Consider the following 20,778-nt stretch of genomic DNA (forward strand, 5'->3'; position numbering starts at 1 on the left):
AATCATCTCCCTTTACATCATCATTCAACTTCTAATCCTACCCTTAGTTTAAATAACTATCTAATTTGACTCCTGTTTTTTTTAAACTTTCTTACAATTTTAGGTTAGTTAAAATGCCATCTTAATTAATAAATTAATATTTTTGAAATGAAACGATGACAAATATATGGTGTCAAAGTGTTTAATAAAAATGATTAATCAAATTGGATAATGTTGAGTCTGGATGATCGATTCGATCCCATGAAAATTTTCCATGGGTAGTTCAGGAGTCCAGTATCTTTTTAGCTGCGTGCCTCATTTAAAGAAATTTTTTTTATAAATTCGTCATAACTAAGGCTTGAATCATGAGTATTTAGATGACAATCTAAATACCGTGTTGCTGTACCATAATCTTGGGGTGTGACAAAGTGTTTAATAAAAAAAAAAAAGGTAGATCCACTACCTTAGCGGCCCCCTAGTGTCGGCCCTACGGATATGGAGGGAGGTTCATGTAGGTACACAGGTCATAGGCGCATGACGGGGTAAATCCCAGGTCGTCAGTTCCTGAGAATCGACCCCTGACCATTATGTCAGAGATATCATGCGCCCATCGTCTGTGCTACGCCCTGGGGGCATGGGCATGACAAAGTGTTTAATAGATTGATGACATAAGCAACCTATGTCATTATTTCACTTGATTTGAAACTGTGACGTCATTATGTCATCATATAGCTGTGAATATTTGGGGAGTGAAAATGTAAAATGGCGAGGGCGCTCAAATTTAGGAATGTTTTATTGATTAAAAAAGGTTTAGGTATCATTTTAGAAAAGTCGATAAACCAAGGGTTGAACTGAAATAAGGAACCTCCCTCGACTTGCCCTTTTGCTTGTTTTCGATTTCCGCGTCTCCCGATCGATCGGCGAGAGACGCCTTGAGTCAGCAGCAAGGGATCCGACTCATAGAATCATCTCGATGGCCAACAGCAATCTCCCTCGCCGGATCATCAAGGTAAGCTCTCGGACGAGGCGTTTGTGGCCCAATTTTTCGTAGTTCTCTCGGGCTTTCCTTTCCAGTCTCGCCGATTTTGTGATTCAGGAAAAGAGCATCGGAGTTTTTTGTTGTTTAACTAGGTATTTAACTTGATATGATACAATTTTATCTTGTTTGTCGAGCAGGAAACGCAGCGACTCCTTAGCGAACCAGGTATGATTTATCTTGTTTTTGTTCTATCAGAGTTCAAATTTTGAGTTGATCTTGTTTCGTTGAGAACTAAGAAATAAGATAGTGTGTCTTATAGGGTTTTGCGGTGGCATTTTTTTTATCCCATTTGGTTAATGCGACAATTTTTTTTTTTCTTTGTTGCAGCTCCTGGCATCAGTGCATCTCCGTCCGAGGACAACATGCGGTATTTCAACGTGATGATCCTCGGACCAACTCAATCTCCATATGAAGGTGACGACTTTTGATAAAATACAAATTCCTTGAGTACCTTAATTTGTCAATCTTCATTGTTCCACATTGATCAATTTATCGTGTTACTGTCGATCTGAACTCTGAGGTTTGTTCAATATTTCATTATTGCGTTTTGCTTACTATCAGGAGGAGTTTTCAAGCTGGAGTTATTTTTGCCTGAAGAATATCCCATGGCTGCCCCAAAGGTTAGACGCCCACTAGTTACCCTCTTGCCAATATTGATTGGATGGAAATTGTTGTGAATGTTTTTCAGTTTCCACTTGTTCTGTAGTAGCATCAAAGCATTCAGTAGAGCTAGAATATACAGATATGGATAGCTTTACATATGTATTAATTAGAACATTTTGCTTCTTTTTTGGTTCACTAATGACTTTTTCATGCATTATGGTCGGCAATAGTTGGGACTAGGGGTGCAAATGAGTCAAGCCGCTCATGAGCGGCTCGGTCAAAGCTCGACTTGAGCTAGAGCCGGTTCGTTTAATATTCGAGCTAATCTCGAGCCCATTTAATACTGGCTCGATGACTCGTCGGGCCTGTTCGAGGCAGGCTAATTCAATATTCTAATATTTAAAATAATTACTACTTTAAAATTAAATAATAAGTTGAGGAGGTGTTTGTGGCTAGAGTGTTTCATTGGGTGTGCCAGAGGTTGAAGGAACTCTTTTTAAAGTTATGGGCCATGTGGCTTCCTCTTGAATAGGTTATTGAAGAGCTTATCAACTTAGTACTACTTATTGGAGCCTTTATGAGACTGCACGACTACATAAGCAGCCAGAATCATAAAACTAAGAATTTCAGCTTATTTATCATTGGCAAAGGGTCATTACACTTGGCAGGGAGACTGGACCTAATGATGTTCAGCGTGTTTGTTTGAGTATTTTATTAATTTGCCTCTTAAACTGAGCCGAGATAAACTATGAATTTTATCTCTAAATCATTCTGGGAAGATATACCAGTGTTTATGATCAGCAATTGAATCAATAAGACTTATGCTTAAATTGGTTAGATATTCAACTAAATTATTTGGTGTGTGCTATACAATATGCAAAGGAACCAATAAGCCATGTTCCTACATTCACAATGCTCAGTGGTTAGCAAGGTATGCAATCTGTTCTCACATTAACAATGCTTAGTGGTTACATGATATGCAATGATTGCTAATCTACTGTAATTTAGAATGTTCTGCATCTTACTTTTAGGTATGGGCCATGAATGTGTGAATCATTTTTTTATGTATAATGACATTGTCTTCCTGTAGATTGAAATTGCTGCAATTTTACAGTGGTAGAAGATGAAACCTTTTCACATGCAAAAATGTAAGTAGGATTAGCCGGAAGTTGGGAAAGTTTTGTTTGTTTCTCATCTTTGACAACACCGATCTATCTATTTCGTCACTGGCTATATCATTCTGCCTTCACCAAGCTTTTGAATGAAGGCTCAGAATTCTTGAGTAATTTGTGTCCTCCTACACTCGGTTGTGATTAGAAGGATACCATTCACTTTGATTGTTAGATTGCCTATGGAAAAACCTCCTTTATTGAATATAGGTATTGGCAAGTAAGACTAGCAAGTGCCTTTTCCTATTATCCTTATCCATAATTCCTTCCATTACTTTTTGTTTATTCAATTCAGTATCCATAGTTTGTTTTGGGAACTCAACTCAACTATTTTTGTCCTGAAATTCTTAAGTGGATTGTATGAATTGATCCTCTCTGTGACAAATTATTCTTTTTAATGACTATTTTTTAAAATTTCTTGTACAATGTCACTTTTATCTGAACCGTGCCAATGGAGTTCTCTAACTAATCTCCATTTGAACTCTGGGCTATGGAGAATTTGTCATTTTGGGTTGTTCAGTCTTATAACTTGGTACTTTTCCTGTGCTTTTTGTGCGCCTAGAAAGCTGCAGACTTTAATTAAAAAACACAGTCAGTGCAAACCTAGATTTTCTTGGGTGATATAAAAAGCAATTATACACACATATATATAAAATAGTTTTAGAAAAAAATCAGTCATTATTCCTAGTCCAAATATTAGAATTTATGTCATTCAAAATTTTATATTTTTAACATGAATGGGATGGAAAGGGAGGGTTGTAAATGGAGTTAGTAGTCGCTTGTTGGGAAGGGATTGGGTGCCGAGGTGATGAGTTGAGGGAGGGAACATTGTTCATTGATAGAATTTACTGATGGAGAGGGTTTAAGGGAATGGTGGTGTTGTAAAGGATGATATTAGTGGATTTTGGCCCTTGTGAAGAATATAGGATTGACAATATTCTAAATGGCGGTTGAAGCGACCGCCTAGGCGGGAGGCGGACCTTAACCACACTACATTTGTGAAAGGCGGTGGTTTAGGCGGCGGTCAAACGAAAAACCTTTAGCTTTGGACGCGTCGCTGGACCGGGCGATGCGTCTAGAGGCCGAAGCTAAAACACCGTTTTTTTTTTAACTTTGGATTTAATCGATACTTTATATTAATAATTTTAATCAACTTCTACCTATAAAAAAAATAGATATATTTTTAACTTCTACCTATGATTGAGATAATTTAAATAGGCTTAATTTAAGCCTAATAAAATTATCATATATATATATATATATAAATTATTATTTTTTAAAAAATATTAGATTAACTTTTTTATTTTTCGTTAATATATTTTATAGTATTTTTTTTTTCTAATTTTTGATCCTTTATTTAATTTATGATCCTTTATTTAATTTTTGATTCGTTGCTTAATATATTATTTAATTATGTATAAAAATAGTAAAAAAATATTCAACCGCCTAGGCACCGAGGTGCTCAAGCGGCCGAGGCGGTAGGTGGTCTGACCGCTCTGCCACCATCTATCGACATTTACAACACTGAAGTTTGGTGACGGGAGAGGGTTAGGAGCCAACATGACAGTGTAATTCAAATACCCAAATTAGTTATCTCGCGTTACTGCTACTTCTTAACCCTCATTAAACCTTTTTTTCTTCCTTAAAAACAAAACTATCATATGTGATATTATTTAATGAGTCAGCCACAGTCTGCCTCTGACTCTGGACTTGATCACAATGCCAATGAGCATCTGTCAGTTAGGAATGATGAACCATAAAATAATATGCTCACCCCTTCAGTAACTGCCTAGCAATGTCACTGATTAGAGCAGAACCTACTCCACTATGCATCATTGTTTCTTGTACCCTTTCATTTTACTTGCAAAATGCAAGTATTTTCTTGTAGTCACTCTTCTTTGTCATTGGGGTTTTATTTCTCTTCATCATTGGGAATGGGAACAATATTTACTTGTTTATGCTATTCATTTATCTTTTTTGTTTTATGAAATATATCTGGAACAGGTCCGGTTTCTCACCAAAATCTACCATCCTAACATTGACAAGGCAAGAAGTTCTACTTTCGACTCTTATCGATTTGCAAGAAATACATTCTAATTTCATGGATTTGATATTCAGCTTGGAAGAATATGCCTTGACATCCTGAAGGACAAATGGAGTCCAGCTCTCCAAATTAGAACAGTATTACTCAGGTGACATAGTTCTAGTTATTATTTTGTTTGTAATCATCAAAAGTTGATATGCAATTTTACACTGGGATGTTAAGGTACTCAATCTGCTAGGGTAGCAAAGGCACCAGTTTATTCCCTCATTAGCAAGAGAGGGGACAATCAATATTGATGTGGCGGTGCACAGGCAACACCTCTCTTATGATATTTTGTCATGGTTGATGCTTAGTCGACCTTTCTTGCCCCATAAATAGGACCTTTTTTTCATGTTGGCTGATGCAGGCTCATATGGAAATTGAAGTTATATAAACATGTTCCTAATTCCTTTGTCCCAGCCTGCGTGGTCTTGTTTGACCAGAATGGATTGATGACTAGTGCATTACTACATGCTTAACTTTAAAATTGTAGTATTTTTGATTCTTCATTGTGAAAACAATGTTTAGAGTCATATCTTTTGGGCTTAGGAATATAAGCATTTCTAATTTTTCTTATTGATCTAATTTTGCCTACTTATTACTTGGTCCCATAGTATTCTGATCCCTGATAACTCTTTCAGAAATCCATTTCATGAATCTCTCTCGATTGTATTTGTGAGCTTGGGGAGTAATAGTCGTTATTTATTATGATTTCAGTATCCAAGCACTTCTTAGTGCTCCAAATCCAGATGACCCTCTTTCTGAGAACATTGCGAAGCATTGGAAATCGAATGAATCAGAAGCTGTGGAGACAGGTAAGATCTTGGCCATGAATATTATCAATCTTAAGCTTCTCGCTTTAATTCTTATGGTTTCCATTTGGTGATGCAGCAAAAGAGTGGACGCATCTATATGCCACCAGCGCATAAACATTGTTGCAAACAGTTGAGTAAGCTATCTATACTAAAAGTTTATTAATCCATACATGTTGAACTAGGTGCAGTCAAGAAAATGTCTTTCTTATACTGCAAGGTATTGTATCATTATCTTGGGTTGGAAGGTACCTCTTCATGTGCTTGCAAAAGCCACAGTTTTTCTTTCTTCCGTGCCATTGGAGTTCTTAAAGATTCTTTTGTAGAAGAAGTTTGTTTGGGTAGGAACCGATGTCAAATAAGATGTTTGAATTTATCCTTGTGTAGTGCAGCCTACTTGCTCAGTTCAGATCATTAGATTAAGATCTAACAAAACCCATTAATTGCAAAGGAAAGAGAGCATGCTCTCCTTGTCAGTTACAATGCTAACTTCAACAACGATTCTAGTTCGTTTGGTTCATAAATGGAATAAACAACGAATAGAACAACTATTTCTAGAGATAGTTTTTTATGTATTCTTGTACAAATGAAATAATTGTTTTTATGTTCAGTTTGTCGAAATATTATTAGGAATAGATAAAGAATAGTCCAACTCAACTAGCCTATATAATTTACCTACTTGGTTCGTTTATCCTGGTCAATTCTCACTTAGTGCATTAGACTTGCCTACTGCTTCACTCAATCTATTTCATTTGTTTGCCTTGATCAATTCAATCAACATAACTAGCTCGGCTAGTCAGATTAGGGTGAACGACTTGACTTGCCCAATCAGCTCTCCAAGCAACTTAATTGGTAGCTCAGTTTATTTAGTCCCCTTTGCTTGCTTAACATGATCAATGTGATTCGGCTAGGTAGGCCAAACAAACTGAATGGAGATGTCTTGGCGGACTCGTTTGACTTACTTGTCCTTTTAGTTGTCTAACTCAATCAATTCTGTCAGTCCATTCAACTCAATCGACTTCATTAATTTATATCTTCTAGTCCAACCAAACCAAACCCACCTAATTCAAATGGGCATGTGAAAAATCGATAAGAAGTGATTAGTCGTACTAATTCTCATAAAGAATCATAATTAATTAACATCAAATTTTCAAAGAGTATATATATATATTCCATAGATGTACAGACTCGCCATCGTCCCTGTCGCCGATTGCCGCCAGGGGCTAGCTAGCCGGCTACAGCGACCGGTTTCTTGAACCATCACGACGCTTTAATTAATGCGTATCGCAAGCAAGCAAGCAAATTAAATAGCGCACGCAATCAGTGAGAGAGAGCTCCGCATAAAAATCCCGCGCCCGGCGACAAAACCGCAAGCCAGGGCGAGCGAGCGACGGCAACCGTGGGCATGGGCGCGACATCGACCTCGTCGACGGACTCCTACCGCAATCGGCCAAGAGAACTAAACGGTCACATCCACCCAACCGCATTCCCGTCGCCGTCATGGCAACTCCCACGCCCTCTTGTCCCCTTTCCCACAATCACCATGTGGACTGCAGGGACCGAGCCACCTGTTTCTTTCTTTCTATCTACAAAATTCAATTTCACGAACTGCAACAGATTGAATGTTTCTGCTGCCTTGTGCTTCTTGTACTAACTCTCTCTCTCTCTCTCACTGTCTCTCTGTGTCTTCATTGTATTTATTGCTGGCGAGCACTTCGCAGCAGTAATTTGACTGGACTGGACAATTCCAAGAGTAGGGATTTGGACTTTCAAGATGGAGAACAGAAAGGTACCCTTCCATCCACGTGATGGGTCCTATTTGTAATCGAGCTCGACTGTCCCAGTCAATCTACTCAAGGAGAGGAAAAGCATGCATGCTCAATACTCATGCTCAGTAGTCAATCCACAATGAATGAAGCAGGTGCTCGAAATCCAACTTCCACAACCACCTCGAGGCCGAACCACCCGGTCACAGCGCCTTTAATGCCAATCATAGTGTCCCATGCCACCTTTTCATTTAATAGCCAAAATATTTGATGACTTCAGTTTGCTTCGAAACTATTTCGATTAATTTAATTAATTTGATATTACTTTTATATAATTTTATATTATTATTATTTTAAATAAATTTAGTTAATTCGATGTTAATCGAAATAATTAATTTGATTAATTTAATTTTAATAAAATTTTAATTTGATTCAGTTAGTCAATATTAAATCGATTTTTGATTAATTCGATTAATTTAGGGATTAAATTAATTGAATGTTCGTCCCTATTTGATACATACAAAATTAATATCAGAAAGGAGAATCAGTTATCAGTCCATTTCTAACACTGTTTTAGGTCAAACATCAAACATATTCTATTCGTGTTTGTTTATGCTTGTCTCCAATCATTGGAAGAACGAAGAAGCAGCAGCATCAGCTCTATTGAGATCCTTGAATTTTTTTACTTGGGCTCATTGTAGCAATCATGTTCTAAGCTATGCAAGTGTTGGTTAACAGTTTGTGAGGTGGTGATGTGAAGAGCTCTAGCTCTCTACGGTATCTAGCTAGGAAGGACATAGATATACAGGTGATAGACTTAAAATCAAATAAAGAGTTAAGATTAAGATTAAGATTAATTACCCTTAAATCATAGAAAGGACCTTCATGTACATTATACATTAGTTTCATGATCATGATCATGATATATCATCCATGTGGATCATGCATGAGTGGTTCATTGAATGAGCAAGGACTTAACCTAGCTAGCTACTTCTCGAACTGGCCTAGCCTGTCGTCCCCCAGCCTCGTTCTGCATGCAGCCTTCTTATACTGGTTCCACGTGAACTCCCTGTACTTGCTCTGCTCCCCCTCCTCCATCACCTCCCCCAATGGCGCAATCTTCTCTCCCGGAGCAACCCCCAAGAAGTAGATCATCGACACTCGACACTTCACGCCGTTGGCCATCACCCTGTGCCTCACGCTCCGTAGCCTCCCGTTCGTCAGCACCTGAGAACGGATCGAGTTAATGGGAATGAATTGTACTGATCATGTTGCTTTCGCGCATGCATACATATATGGATGCATGCAGAGTGATATATGGTGGTTTACCTGAAGAGAGTCGCCGACGATAATGAAGAAGGACTGGTGGTCCGGCGGGACGGAGACCCAGCTCCCGTCCTTGAGGGCGATCTGTAGCCCTGCGCTGTCGTTGGACCGAAGAACAGAGATCACTTGCGGGTCCGTGTGTTCTCCGAACCCTGTCAAGCTACGATCGAGCTGCTTCTCCGGTTGTGGAAACTCCGGGTAGTGATTGAGCCTGATGATTCCTTCGCTTTGCTCGCCCATCACCAGGTTACTGAAAATCTTCCTTTCTTTGCAATTTAGTCCCTCCGCCATTAATTCCAGCACCTCGCGAGCTAGTTCTTTCACTCTCCGCAAGTACTCCGCCAAAGCAGAGCTGAAACAGAGTAGCCATGAAGAAGTTAACTGTAAGATTAAGTACTGCTTTACGGTTGATGATGTGTCCCCACCGGAAAGAGGAGGCGGCCATGGGAGCGCGAGAGAAGGGGTCGTCTCCGGCGACGGGGAAGAGGAGGTACTCCAGCCAACCGACGTCGCCGTTGGGCCCAATTCGCTTGTTGCCATAGCCGAAGGGGTCGGCGGTGTTGGCCTTCTCCTTTTCAGCCTGCGGGGAGTGGAAGAACTCGAGCGTAGCAGACTCCAGACGTTGCATGAGATGCAAAGGAATGCCATGGCCGGTGAGCTTGAAGAAGCCGAAGTCTTGGCACGCGGCCACGATGGATTCCCCGGCGCCGGGATGTGAGAGGTCCACGACGGGGACGCCGGGAAAGTGAGTTCCGGCCTCGGGAGGCGGGAGGAGGGGGATCGGCTCCAGAGCGGGGCTGGTCGAGGCTACCATGGCAAATGTGTAGAAGAAGGTGCAATTGTGTTATTATTATTAGTATTATTATTATTATTATTATTATTATTATTATTATTGATATTTTATTATTTTTCTGGATATCTTATATTTAAAATTATTTTTTACGGCTAAAAATAACAAGTAAATAAATTAAAACTTTAATTTTTAATTTAACTAACAAAAATGCGCTGCGCTTCGCTGGCATTTGAAAGAAAATAAAAATTTTTAATTTATATAATTCATTTTTTTAATATAAAGCTTCATTGTCAAGCCCATGGGAGATTGAGAGGGCTTTCTGGTCCTACTTCGTCTTCAACTACCTGAAGCTGGACGGCGACGGCGAATGCGATGGCGACTGAAAGGTCAATAATCTTCTTACTCTTCCCCTTATTCGTAGGCCTTCTTTGCCGCTGATTTGGGCTTCACAGCGAGCTGTTGTGTTTGTAGTTGATTGTTGAAGTTCTCCAGCTGAATCTGAGTTACTCTTGTTGCACGAACTCGCACATAGTATTTCGATCGATATCCATCGACGTTGTTTGCTTGACGATTAGATCTTAGAACACTATTACACTCGCAATACTTCAATTGAAAGGTCCAATCTTGCTGCAAAAGAGCCCTCTTTCCATGGATTATACGCAAAGCATGTTGAACATTGGAAAATAATGAGAGCACACATCTAACTATGATCTCATTGTGATCATAAACCTTCAAAGTCTTAATTCATTTTTCAGCATGGAAACGACGGCCATTGCCATTTTACTTTTGTTACCTTTCATCGTCACTATTTCTACTGTGCCTCTGTGAGATATAGATGGTCCCCGTCACGCATTATGCTTATATCATCAATTTCTCCATTCTCTTGGTTGATCACTTTGGTAGGATGATGCCCCAGAAACTTATCTTCTGCAACTTTTAAAAGCCATGATTAAATACAATGGAAAATACATGACAGATTACTTGTTGCTAATTATAATCTACGCTTCTCTCGCAGTCCTGTTTCTCTATTTCTCTTCATCTATGAGTTTTATTTGAGAGGCCAGAAAGATGGAAAATTGCCTATCGTGCTAGTTGTAATAACCTCAACATTAATGCTAGTGAGCTAAGCAGTACTAGCATATGCAAGTTTATTGGTTAGCATATGCTATGTCTTTAATAAGATCAAACGTTACTTGCCACCGATTCTGAGTTCCTCTACAATGCCAGGTAAGTTTATCACCTTTGCTTTTGGTTGTCTTGCGGATCTTTCCTTCAGAGAATGCATGTGAATGGTCACTTGTCTTCTTGTTAGCTACATGACAGTGTTAGGACAATAATAGCTTCCACTTTGTGGGCAAGAGTTCATTGACATTTCAATGATATTTGAATATCCATGTCAAAATATCGGCTCCCTTCTCCCATGTTTCTTAAAGATATCTTCATGGTCAGGCAATTTCACTTGAGCTATTTTAGTTTATCAATTCTGGTGAGATTCATCCTATCAGCGTCACTTGATAATATTTCAAGAGTTTTGTTATTGTCATGTTTCTTGTTTGTATGTTGGTGTCTTGACATGGTACCATCAACTTGGTCTGTAGTTGCTTTCTGTTTCATCAGAATCTTAGCAGTCTCATTGTGCGTTTTCTGTGCAGCTCCATGGAATCTAGTGCTGTTATCTGCATAGCCTACTTCTATATTGACCTGACCTGTTGAAAGCTGCTTAACTATGCCAATATTCTTGTTATTTTCTGCCTCACATAGTAGGTATCCTCACATCTTTTCTGGCCTATCTGCCTTCCAAACTGGTTTGTTATGCCCATCTCGTTCATGATTTGTTGTTTCCAACCATTCTTTTAGGAACTCTTCTTGGTCTTTTTTAACGTTTGCAAGGATATACTTCATAAAGTTTCAAATTCTATAAGATTTAAGATTGCCACTATCAGCTACTATTTCTATACTGAGATATCATTTTCAATATTTTGTTAGATCGTGTTCTTAAGTATTTAGACATGCTTGGTAAAGATTTCTCATGATAATAGTTACATCATCTTTGTTTTCTCTAATAATGTCGAAAAGTGAAGACCTGTTAAGTTTGAGAATTTGTGCTAGTTCACTATGTTGGTGCAATTTACACTAATAATCTAACTCATGTTCTTATGAATGATAAGGGGATTAAAGTTAGAGCGTTTTGTGATCTAATTGTTTTACCAAGTGTGTAGGAGTTGACGGATCAGAAGGACCTGACACCAAGCTGAAATCCAACTAGGTCCGTAGGACCTGATAATTAGTGGGAAGTCTAGATAGGTCCGCGGGGCCTGATATCTAGCGGGAAGTCCGGTTGGATTCGCGGGACTTGACAACCGGCCGAACTCCAGTTGGGTCCGTGGGACTTGACAATTGGCAGGAAGACCTGGTGGGTCAAAGACAATTCAAGCGACTATAAGTGGTAAATGAAGGTAAGCAACTGGAGGAGAGATCCAGTGAGCACGCGTTCCTGGTTGAGAGAACTATAGGCGTTGGTTCAACTTAGGTCTATTTGGGAAATCTAAGTTGAGACCTTTACCAGACTGGTCTCGGGGAGACAGGATCTAATTACTACTCCTATTTTATTAATATTGTGCTAACTCTGTTTTGCAGATAAATATATTTTTATTTGCTTGTGCCAACTGAAGGGGAGCCTTGACGCAACGGTAAAGTTATTGTCATGTGACCAAAAGGTCGCGGGTTCGAATCCTGGAAATAGTCTCATGCAAAAAGCAGGGTAAGGCTGCGTACAATAGATCCTTCCTCGGGACCCCGCATGGCGGGAGCTTCGTGCACCGGGCTGCTCTTTTTGTACTAACTCCTTTTTGCAGGAATTCAAAGGCTGAAAAAAGGGAGTCCGGACACCCAGAAGGGATCCGGGCGCCCGGAGCTGGTCCGAGCGCTCTGAAAAGTGTCGACCGGGTGGGTGTCACAAGCACCTAGGTGGTCCGAGCGCTCGGAGTTGGACCAGGCACCTGGACTAAACAAGTTATACCGAAGCTAAGTTGGAGCCCGACGGCTGGCCGAACCTACGTCAACAGTCCAGGCACCTGGAAGTGGATAAACTTGGCGGATGACGTTTTGACGAGAGATCGCCACGTCAGCAACGATCTAGGTATCTGAAGGGGTTATAGGCGCCCGAAATGAGCCTATATAAGGGCCTTCGACCAGCAGCTTCAGAACATCAACTACTATAAATTTCATTCTTGCATGCTGCTCCGAAAAGGCTCCGACGACACCGAAAGACTGCTCTGAAGTTCTAAGAACGAGAGATTCCAATTTCCTTTCTATTTGTCGATAACAACTAATTTCAGTTCTTGTACTCAATATTTGTAACTAATTATTCGAATTGATAGCAATTGCCCAATGAAAGCGATTGACGATCGCGGGCCTTGGAATATGAGTCATCATACGCTCCGAACCAAGTAAAACCATTTGTGTTAGCATTGTTTTCTATTTTCATTATTCTGCTGCGTAACTGTTTTTAACTCTCGATTTTCAACGAACGCTATTCACCCTCTTCTAGTGACTTTACGATCCTACAAGTGGTATCAGAGTTAGTACCGTTCTGCATTGGTGCAACCACCAATCAGGCAAGGGGTGATTTTCAAAATCTCTTTCAATATTTCTTTTTGGCTCTCAAGCTTTTTTGACATAGTTCAAATCGGTGCAATTACCTCTTTGGACAAGTTCTTTCGTTGCAAAATACTTTGAATTGGTGTAACACCAATCGAGTTTTATTTTTATTATTATCTCACATATCGCTAATCCAAGACCTAGTCTTGAGATTTCTCTCCTCTTCCCTGTGTGCAAGGTTCTATTTCTCTAAATGGCCCAAATCGAAGGATACAACATTGTTCGTCCCCGCTCTTCAACGGGGAGGACTTCCCATATTGGAAGAAGTGGATAGAGGTGAACCTAAAGACCTACATTGATCAATGATTCACCATTTGATGAGGTTACAGGGCGCCGGTAGATGAAGCAACGAAAGTACCGATTGACCCAGAAAGATGAAATCCGGAAGACAAGAAAAATGCTCAGATTGACTCAAAGGCAACAAATACAATTCAATGCGGACTTACAAGGAAGAACTGAACCACGTCAGCCCATTCGAGAACGCCAAGGAGCTCTGGGACAAACTGATCGAACTGTATGAGGGCACAAGCGATGCAAAGGTAATGAAGCGTGACTTACTATTGAATAACTTGTTTAACATTAAAATGTAGGATGAAGAAACGACTACTTAGCTACACACTAGAATCAAAGACATTCTGAACGGGTTCCACCTAATTGGTCACCAACTGGAGAACAGGGATGTAATCAGGTATGCCTTGAACTCTTTTCCTCGAAATGCACTATGACCATCTATAGTAGATGCCTATAAAGTTTTGAGGAACTTAAATAAATTAAAATTAGATGAGTTATTTTGTGAACTTGAACTCTACGAACAGACTAAATCAAAGCAGATCGAGAAAGGTATTGCACTTTTTATAGGTTTCTCGAAAGAAGTCAAAAACAAGAACAAACCAAAGACAAATTTGACTCAGAAGACACAGAAGAACAACTCGTGAACATAGTCAGAAAAATGTTTATAAGAAGGAAGAATAACTTCACGAAGAAGGACCTATAAAAGGCAATCAAATTAAATGACGTAAAGGCGAAGGTCACGTGCTACTAATGTAACAAGAAAGGACACTACAAGCACGAGTGTCCAAAGATGAAAGAGGACAAACCCAAAACAACCAGAAGAAAGAAGATACTCAAGGCAACATGGGACAAATCGTCTTCAGAAGAATCGGACGTCGAAAATCAGAAGCATAACAACTACCTCACACTAATAGCATCCGGACCAAAATCAGAAAGCGAGATGGAACAAGACGATGAGTTCGAATATGAATCAAGCCATGAGTCCACACTCGTTTCCAAAAGTTCAAACAAGGTATCTTCTATCTTAACCTCTAAATTTTTTAGAATAATTATATGTTTGAATAAAAAATTAATTAAATATGAAAAATAAATTGAAACACTTCTTGAGGGAAATCAACACCTCAAGGAATAAATTAAAAATAGAAATCCAAATCAAGAAATAAAACTTGAGTAGGAAAATACAATCTTAAAAAGTGAAATTAACAAGCTCAAAGGATTGTTAGAAACTTTTACCACAAGATCAAAAAATTTGGAATCTTAAAACACAAAAAGCCGTATACAATAAGTCCGGGCTCGGATATAAATTCAGCTCTACAAATAAAACTTCTTATGTACCCAAAAATAAAATTCATTACCTAAAACTAAATCCATCTAAGCCTATTAATCCAAACCTAAAACGTAAAAACAAATCAAATTCAAATAAAAAAAAATTTAAATCAAATAACTACAAAGCTAATTTAAATTCAAATTACCATTAAGTTTATTATAACTGTAAAATTAATCGACATAAATCTAAAACTTAAATCTAAAAGATCAATAATTCAAGGGGAGACTCCAAATTAGTTGGCACCTTCAAAAATAATAATTTACCTGGCTAGTAATTAGGATTAGGTTAAAAAGAGATAAAAGTTTAACTTGAAAAATAACACTGGAGAAATTTTGGATGATAGTAGGTTAGGAAAACTATATCTATGCATGTCTAGGAGGATATGACTTTGACATGGTGCATTTGGCTTAGTGGAACTAACTGAAGCTAACCTTTATCAATCCTAGCTAGTTAGACAAAAGTTTTGATATTAAGTTTAGTGGATAGGACTATTTGAAAAATTTCGAAGATGTTGTTACTCTAATGATGTTCAGGTGACTCACCACAGCTTAGAAGTTTATCCAAAGAATGCTTGTTTGTTAAATGCAAAGAAAATTTTAAATTTAACATAAATTAAACCAAACCCTGAAATTTAATATAAATTTAAATTTAACTTAACAAAATCATAGAATCATTTTTATTTGAAAATTTAGACTGGTGAGATGCACAAGGTTAAATTAAACTAATGTAAATTAAATTAAAGCATGGTTAATTATAATTAATCATTCTGAAATTCAATATTAACTCCTTCAAACTTATTAATAATTATAAGTATATGCTTTTACTTGAAAACTAAGACCTTAGGTTAAGGGGGAGGATATTTATTCGAATAATTTTTAAATTCTAGAAAAATTATTCACCTATGTTTTCTAAAAATTTCCTACTTCTCTAGTGTTCAAAAAGTTTTTTGGCCTTAGTCTAGATCGTACCTATAGAAAGCAGGATCCTATAGATCTAGGAATCAAGCATCTCATAGACACTAGGTTTACCTTGATTGTGTATTCAAGAACATAGAATGGCGTGAGATGCGTAGGCCTTTTTCTTGGACTTCAGATGCTTGTATCAGTGCATCAACATAAGTTTGGGCGAAAAATATAACAATCTATTGATCAAGTTAAGCAGTCCTTTTTTTAGTAAACTCTAACTGGACATTAATATTTAACTTGACTAACCAAATGAACACTGCTTTCTTCTGATAGTTAGTTAGTAACTAAAGGTTAGAAATTTAAGGACCAATTTTAGCTTTTATTAAGTATTAATTCTTAACTTCAATTAATTTCTTAATTTAATCAATTTTTAACTTAATTAATTCTTAACTTAAATTAATTTATTAATCAATTTTTTTAATTAATTCTTAACTTAAATTAAGTTTTAATTTAACATAATTATTTTTTTTAATTTAATCAATTTTTAACTTAATTAATTTCTTAATTTAATCATTTTTTAATTCTTAACTTAAATTAAGCTTTAATTTAACTTAATTAATTTTTAACTTAAATTAAATTTTAAGCAACTTAATTAACTTTTAACTAAAATTAATTACTTAAATATTTTTTTAACAACTTAATTAAAATCTTAACTTAAATTATAGCCTAAAAAAAACTAACCTGGGCGCTTGGACGGTGTCCAGGTCCCCCTACGAAACTAGCCCCTGGTTTCGTAGAGGCGCTCTCGGTATAAAGGGTCCAGGCGCCCCCGGTATAAAGGGTCCAGGTGCCTTGCTCCGCCGCCCTCTCCAGGCTCCCAGACAACCCTATAAAAGGGGTAGTAGGGGCGCCCTCTTCACTCGCCCAACTCTCCTTCTCAAAGGTTTGTAATCGAACCTTGTAAGAAAGGGAGCAACAATTTAAATATTTTTCCCACAACCTCCAAACTTTCTTCTCCTTTGGTTCTCTAAGCCGTGTTGCTGCGGATCAATTGAGGTCGTCAATTTCTTTATAAATATTCACGATGTGTCAATAATACCTTAAACTTAAACTTTTCTTTTGTTTGTTTAATTTAAAATTTTATTTTAGAATTATCTTGTTAATTAGGAAAAGGCAAAATACTTGTGTTGGTCCCTTGACTGCTAGTACAGACCCTAGGTTTCCAATCGATGAACTTAGGATTAAATTTTCCTCCACTATATATATTCCATTGCTTTCTAGATATTTAGATAGACATTTCTTCAGTTGTTCATGCATTCCCTCTGTAGAGGTTATTGACTATTATAATTTACAACGTTTAGTATATTGTTCTAGTTCCGTCAACATATGTTTATGTACTGAACTATATAACAACTTAGTTAGAGTTGATGATGTTACCTACTCCACTAGGGTCGCTAATATGGATATTACGTTATCTTCGACTATCATTAGAGACTTTTTAGGATTACGACTCTCGGCATGTCCTTTCCAGTGCTACGCCTAGGGATCCATCATTTGGTGATCCCTATTTGTACATCACGCTTGATACAATTTATTCGTATTTTTTGGGGGATCAACGTGTACCGATTGTGACCCAGTTCAGATTTGTAACTCTTAGAGTCCAAAACTATGTCCTCTATAGGATCTTAGTCACATGCATTCTGCCTTTGATTATTCGCGACATAGCCATGATGCGTCCATTTCATTCATTCCTTCTCTATGCATTATGTCAGAGGTTAGATATAGATATCAGTTTGCATATCTTTCATACCATCATTTATTCGACAGACATTACCACTAGTCGGTAGGTCCATATGCCTTATTGTCATATTCTGGCCGCCTACTTAGCATCATTAGGTATTGATGTCATCACAGGTGATGTTAGAGTCCTAAATGAGTTTAACATAGTAGGTGCTAAGAACCTGTCTTTAGCTGGTGTCCACATAGATGATCAGGGTATCTTATTATGGAGGATAGAGGCTCAGCACCAACCTGACCCTGTAGCCCAGCCGCCACATGACCCGGTAGCTCAGCCCCAACCTGACCTCGCGACCTAGGCTTAGCCTGACCTAGCTCTAGGAGAGGAGGCCTACATGAGTTCATGGCTGAACTTTTTAGGCTGCCTGTGCCTCCAGTCCCTCGTACTTTAGATGACAGAGTTACTGGACTTGAGGCATTCACGACGAGTCTTCAACAAGAGGTCTACGGTCTTCGACAGGAGATCTCCGACCTTTGACAGGACGTCTCTAGTCTTTGAGAGGAGGGGTAGACTCATCATACTGAGTTGATGGACATGTTACGATCGTAGAGCTCGATCCCTCTTCTTCGTCGTTCTCAGTAGTTATTTTTCTACTATATTTTCCTGACTTGATGTTATTTGATCTTCACTTTGGTTACTAGATATTTTCTGTTAGTTCAGCTAGTATGCGTGACTTGATTATATTTTTATCACCATATACTTGCTATCATTTACCTCTGTTTGTTTGTATGTATTGTATTCAATATCAATATTAGGTTCAGGGGAGTATCTAATTTTAAAAAATAATTACTTGAGAAATTTTTCTTAAAAATTCCTTAAATTTTTTTCTTAGAAAATTGTTTACTTAAATATTTTTTAATATTCCTTATGTAATGTTTTCTCTAAAATTTCTTATGAAATTATTCCTTAACAAATTTTTCTTTAAAATATCTTTTGAAAAACTTATTTAGAAAATTTTTCCTTAATTTTTTTTAATCTTACTTGGCATTTTTTCGTTACACTGTTTTGAAAATCTTACTTAGAAAAATTTCTCCTTAAAACTATTTGAAAATCCTTGTTAGAAAATCATTGGAAAATATTCACTAAGAATAATTTTTCTTTACAAATATTTACTTAAGTTTTTTTTAAAAGGTTTATTTATAGGCCTTTAAAAAAAAATTCAATTAAGATTTTTTTTTCCTAACTTTGACCAGGTGGACTTAGAAACATTTCATGAAGAATTGTGAAGAAATTTTCCTTGAAAGGGTTTTTAATATTGGTTGCATTTTTAATATTGTCTTTCAAATTTCAATATTATTTTTTCTCTCTAACTTTAATCCAGGTTGTCATTGCATCAAAAAGAGGATATTGTTGGTGTAATTTGCACTAATGATTTAACTCATGTTCTGATGAATGACAAAGGAATTAAAGTTAGAGTGTTTTGTAATCAAATTGCTTTACCAAGTGTGTAGGAGTTGATGGGTCCGAAGGACCTGACACTAGACTGAAATCTAGCTAGGTCCATGAGACTTGATAGTTAGTGGAAAGTCGAGATAGGTATGCGGGGCCCTATATCTGACGGGAAGTCCGGCTGGGTCCGCGGGACCTGACAATCTGTCGAAGTCCAGTTAAGTCCACGGGACCTAACAACTGGCAGAAAGACTTGGTGGGTCAAAGGCAAGTCAAGCGATTGCAAGTGGTAGGTGAAGGTAAGCAAATGGAGGAGAGATCTAGTGAGGACACGTTCCTAGTTGAGGGAACTATAGGCGTCGATCCAACTTAGGTCCATTTGGGAAATCTAAGTTGAGACCTTAACTAAATCCCGGTCTTGGGGAGATAGGATCTAATTGTAGGACCGCTAGATTTGATAGAGGGGGGGGGATGAATATCGATTCGAAAAGTCGAGTAAAAATACGCAGCGGAAAAGTAAATGAACACAGTTGTTTTTACTTCGTTCGGAGCCTGTGACGACTCCTACTCGAAGGCCCGTGGTCCTTGACCACTTTCGTTGGGCAATCACTAACAATTCGAATATAATTACAAAATGAATACAGGGAATGCTAGTTAAACAAAGTAATACCGACAAGGAAATTAACTAAAAACCGAAGGAGCACTTTGTCGGAGCTTTGTTGGCGTTGCAGCAGAGCAGCAGGACCAGCAGTAGAAGAGTTCTCAGATTGATCTTTTATATGTTGCTCCGGGCGCCTGGATTCCTTCCGGGCGCCTGGAATGTGACGTAGTTGCTCAAACCGAGATGCTCCACGTGGCGACGACTTGGCTAGATATAATTTGCCTTCCGGGCGCCCGGACCTCCGGGCGCCCGGACCACCTTGTTCCAGAAAACTCCCTTTTCCTGCAAAATAAAGTTAGTCCGAGGCAATATATATCCTACAACATAAATTGTTAGCACATTTTATAATAGTATGAATTAGCACAAATAGTATGACTTAGATTCTGTCTTTCCGAGACCGGAATCTAGTCACGATCTCGACTTAGACATCCGAAATAGATCTAAGCCGGATCGACGCCTAATGTTCCTTCCGGGAACGCCTCGCATCACTCTCCTCGGTGACTTACCTCACTTACCGCCCGGTCAGCCCTTGACCCGTCTGGACTTCTTCCACCGGTCGACTGGGTTGGACTTGTCAGCGTCCGGCCACCTGCTTGGACTTCTCGCCAGCTATCCGGTCAGCCCGTCGACCTAGCTGGACTTCGTGCCAAGCGTCTGGTCAGCCCGTCGACCCGCTTGGACTTCTCGCCAGCTATCCGGTCAGCCCGTCGACCTAGCTGGACTTCGTGCAAGACATCCGGTCAGCCTGTCGACCTGTCTGGACTTCTCCTGCACACTCGATCAAAGTGTCAGACAACAACAAAACTAACTTAACCTATTTGTCATTCATCAAAACCTGGGTTAAATCGTTAGTGCTAACCGCACCAACACTAATTACTACTCTTATTTATTAATATTGTGTTAACTCTGTTTTGCAAGATAAATATATATTTATTTGCTTGGATTAACTTCTTTTTGCAGGAATTCAAAGGTTCAAAAAGGGAGTCCGAGCGCCCGGAGCTGGTCTGGGCACTCGGACTAGTGTCGCCCGAGTGGGTGCCACATGCACCCGGACAGTCTGGGCACTCGGAGTTGGTCCAGGCGCTCGGACTAAAAAAGTTATCCCGAAGCTGAGTTAGAGCACGATGACTGGCCGAACCCACGTCAACAGTCCAAGCGTTCGAAAGAGTTCTAGGTG

At 38.6% G+C, this 20,778-nt stretch overlaps 3 protein-coding genes across 4 annotated transcripts in view; 2 read left to right on the plus strand and 1 right to left on the minus strand.

Annotated features, from left to right (window-relative positions):
- The first annotated feature begins 831 nt into the window (after positions 1 to 831).
- On the plus strand, positions 832 to 6,061 carry LOC122015675 (ubiquitin-conjugating enzyme E2 36-like). The gene is made up of 8 exons (XM_042572691.1): positions 832 to 988; positions 1,156 to 1,183; positions 1,346 to 1,432; positions 1,580 to 1,638; positions 4,795 to 4,836; positions 4,909 to 4,982; positions 5,591 to 5,688; positions 5,765 to 6,061. Exons 1-8 carry the CDS (start codon positions 953 to 955, stop codon positions 5,800 to 5,802), a joined length of 462 nt encoding a protein of 153 aa, XP_042428625.1. The 5' UTR covers positions 832 to 952; the 3' UTR covers positions 5,803 to 6,061.
- A 2,377-nt stretch (positions 6,062 to 8,438) lies between these two features.
- On the minus strand, positions 8,439 to 9,591 carry LOC122013964 (gibberellin 2-beta-dioxygenase-like). Its single transcript, XM_042570169.1, has 3 exons — positions 9,203 to 9,591; positions 8,781 to 9,129; positions 8,439 to 8,678 (listed from the first exon to the last, which is right to left on the minus strand). Exons 1-3 carry the CDS (start codon positions 9,589 to 9,591, stop codon positions 8,439 to 8,441), a joined length of 978 nt encoding a protein of 325 aa, XP_042426103.1.
- Positions 9,592 to 9,876: 285 nt separating this feature from the next.
- LOC122015117 (phospho-N-acetylmuramoyl-pentapeptide-transferase homolog) overlaps positions 9,877 to 20,778 on the plus strand; it is a 48,917-nt gene continuing 38,015 nt past the window's right edge. The window contains exon 1 of one of the 2 annotated variants that reach the window (XM_042571812.1): positions 9,877 to 9,956. The gene's annotated coding sequence lies outside the window, so the exon portion shown is untranslated. The remainder of the gene's footprint in view (positions 9,957 to 20,778) is intronic. The other variant, XM_042571810.1, reaches the window with a different exon arrangement.

This window comes from Zingiber officinale, chromosome 8B (genome assembly GCF_018446385.1).
Source record: "Zingiber officinale cultivar Zhangliang chromosome 8B, Zo_v1.1, whole genome shotgun sequence".
Taxonomy (NCBI): domain Eukaryota; kingdom Viridiplantae; phylum Streptophyta; class Magnoliopsida; order Zingiberales; family Zingiberaceae; genus Zingiber; species Zingiber officinale.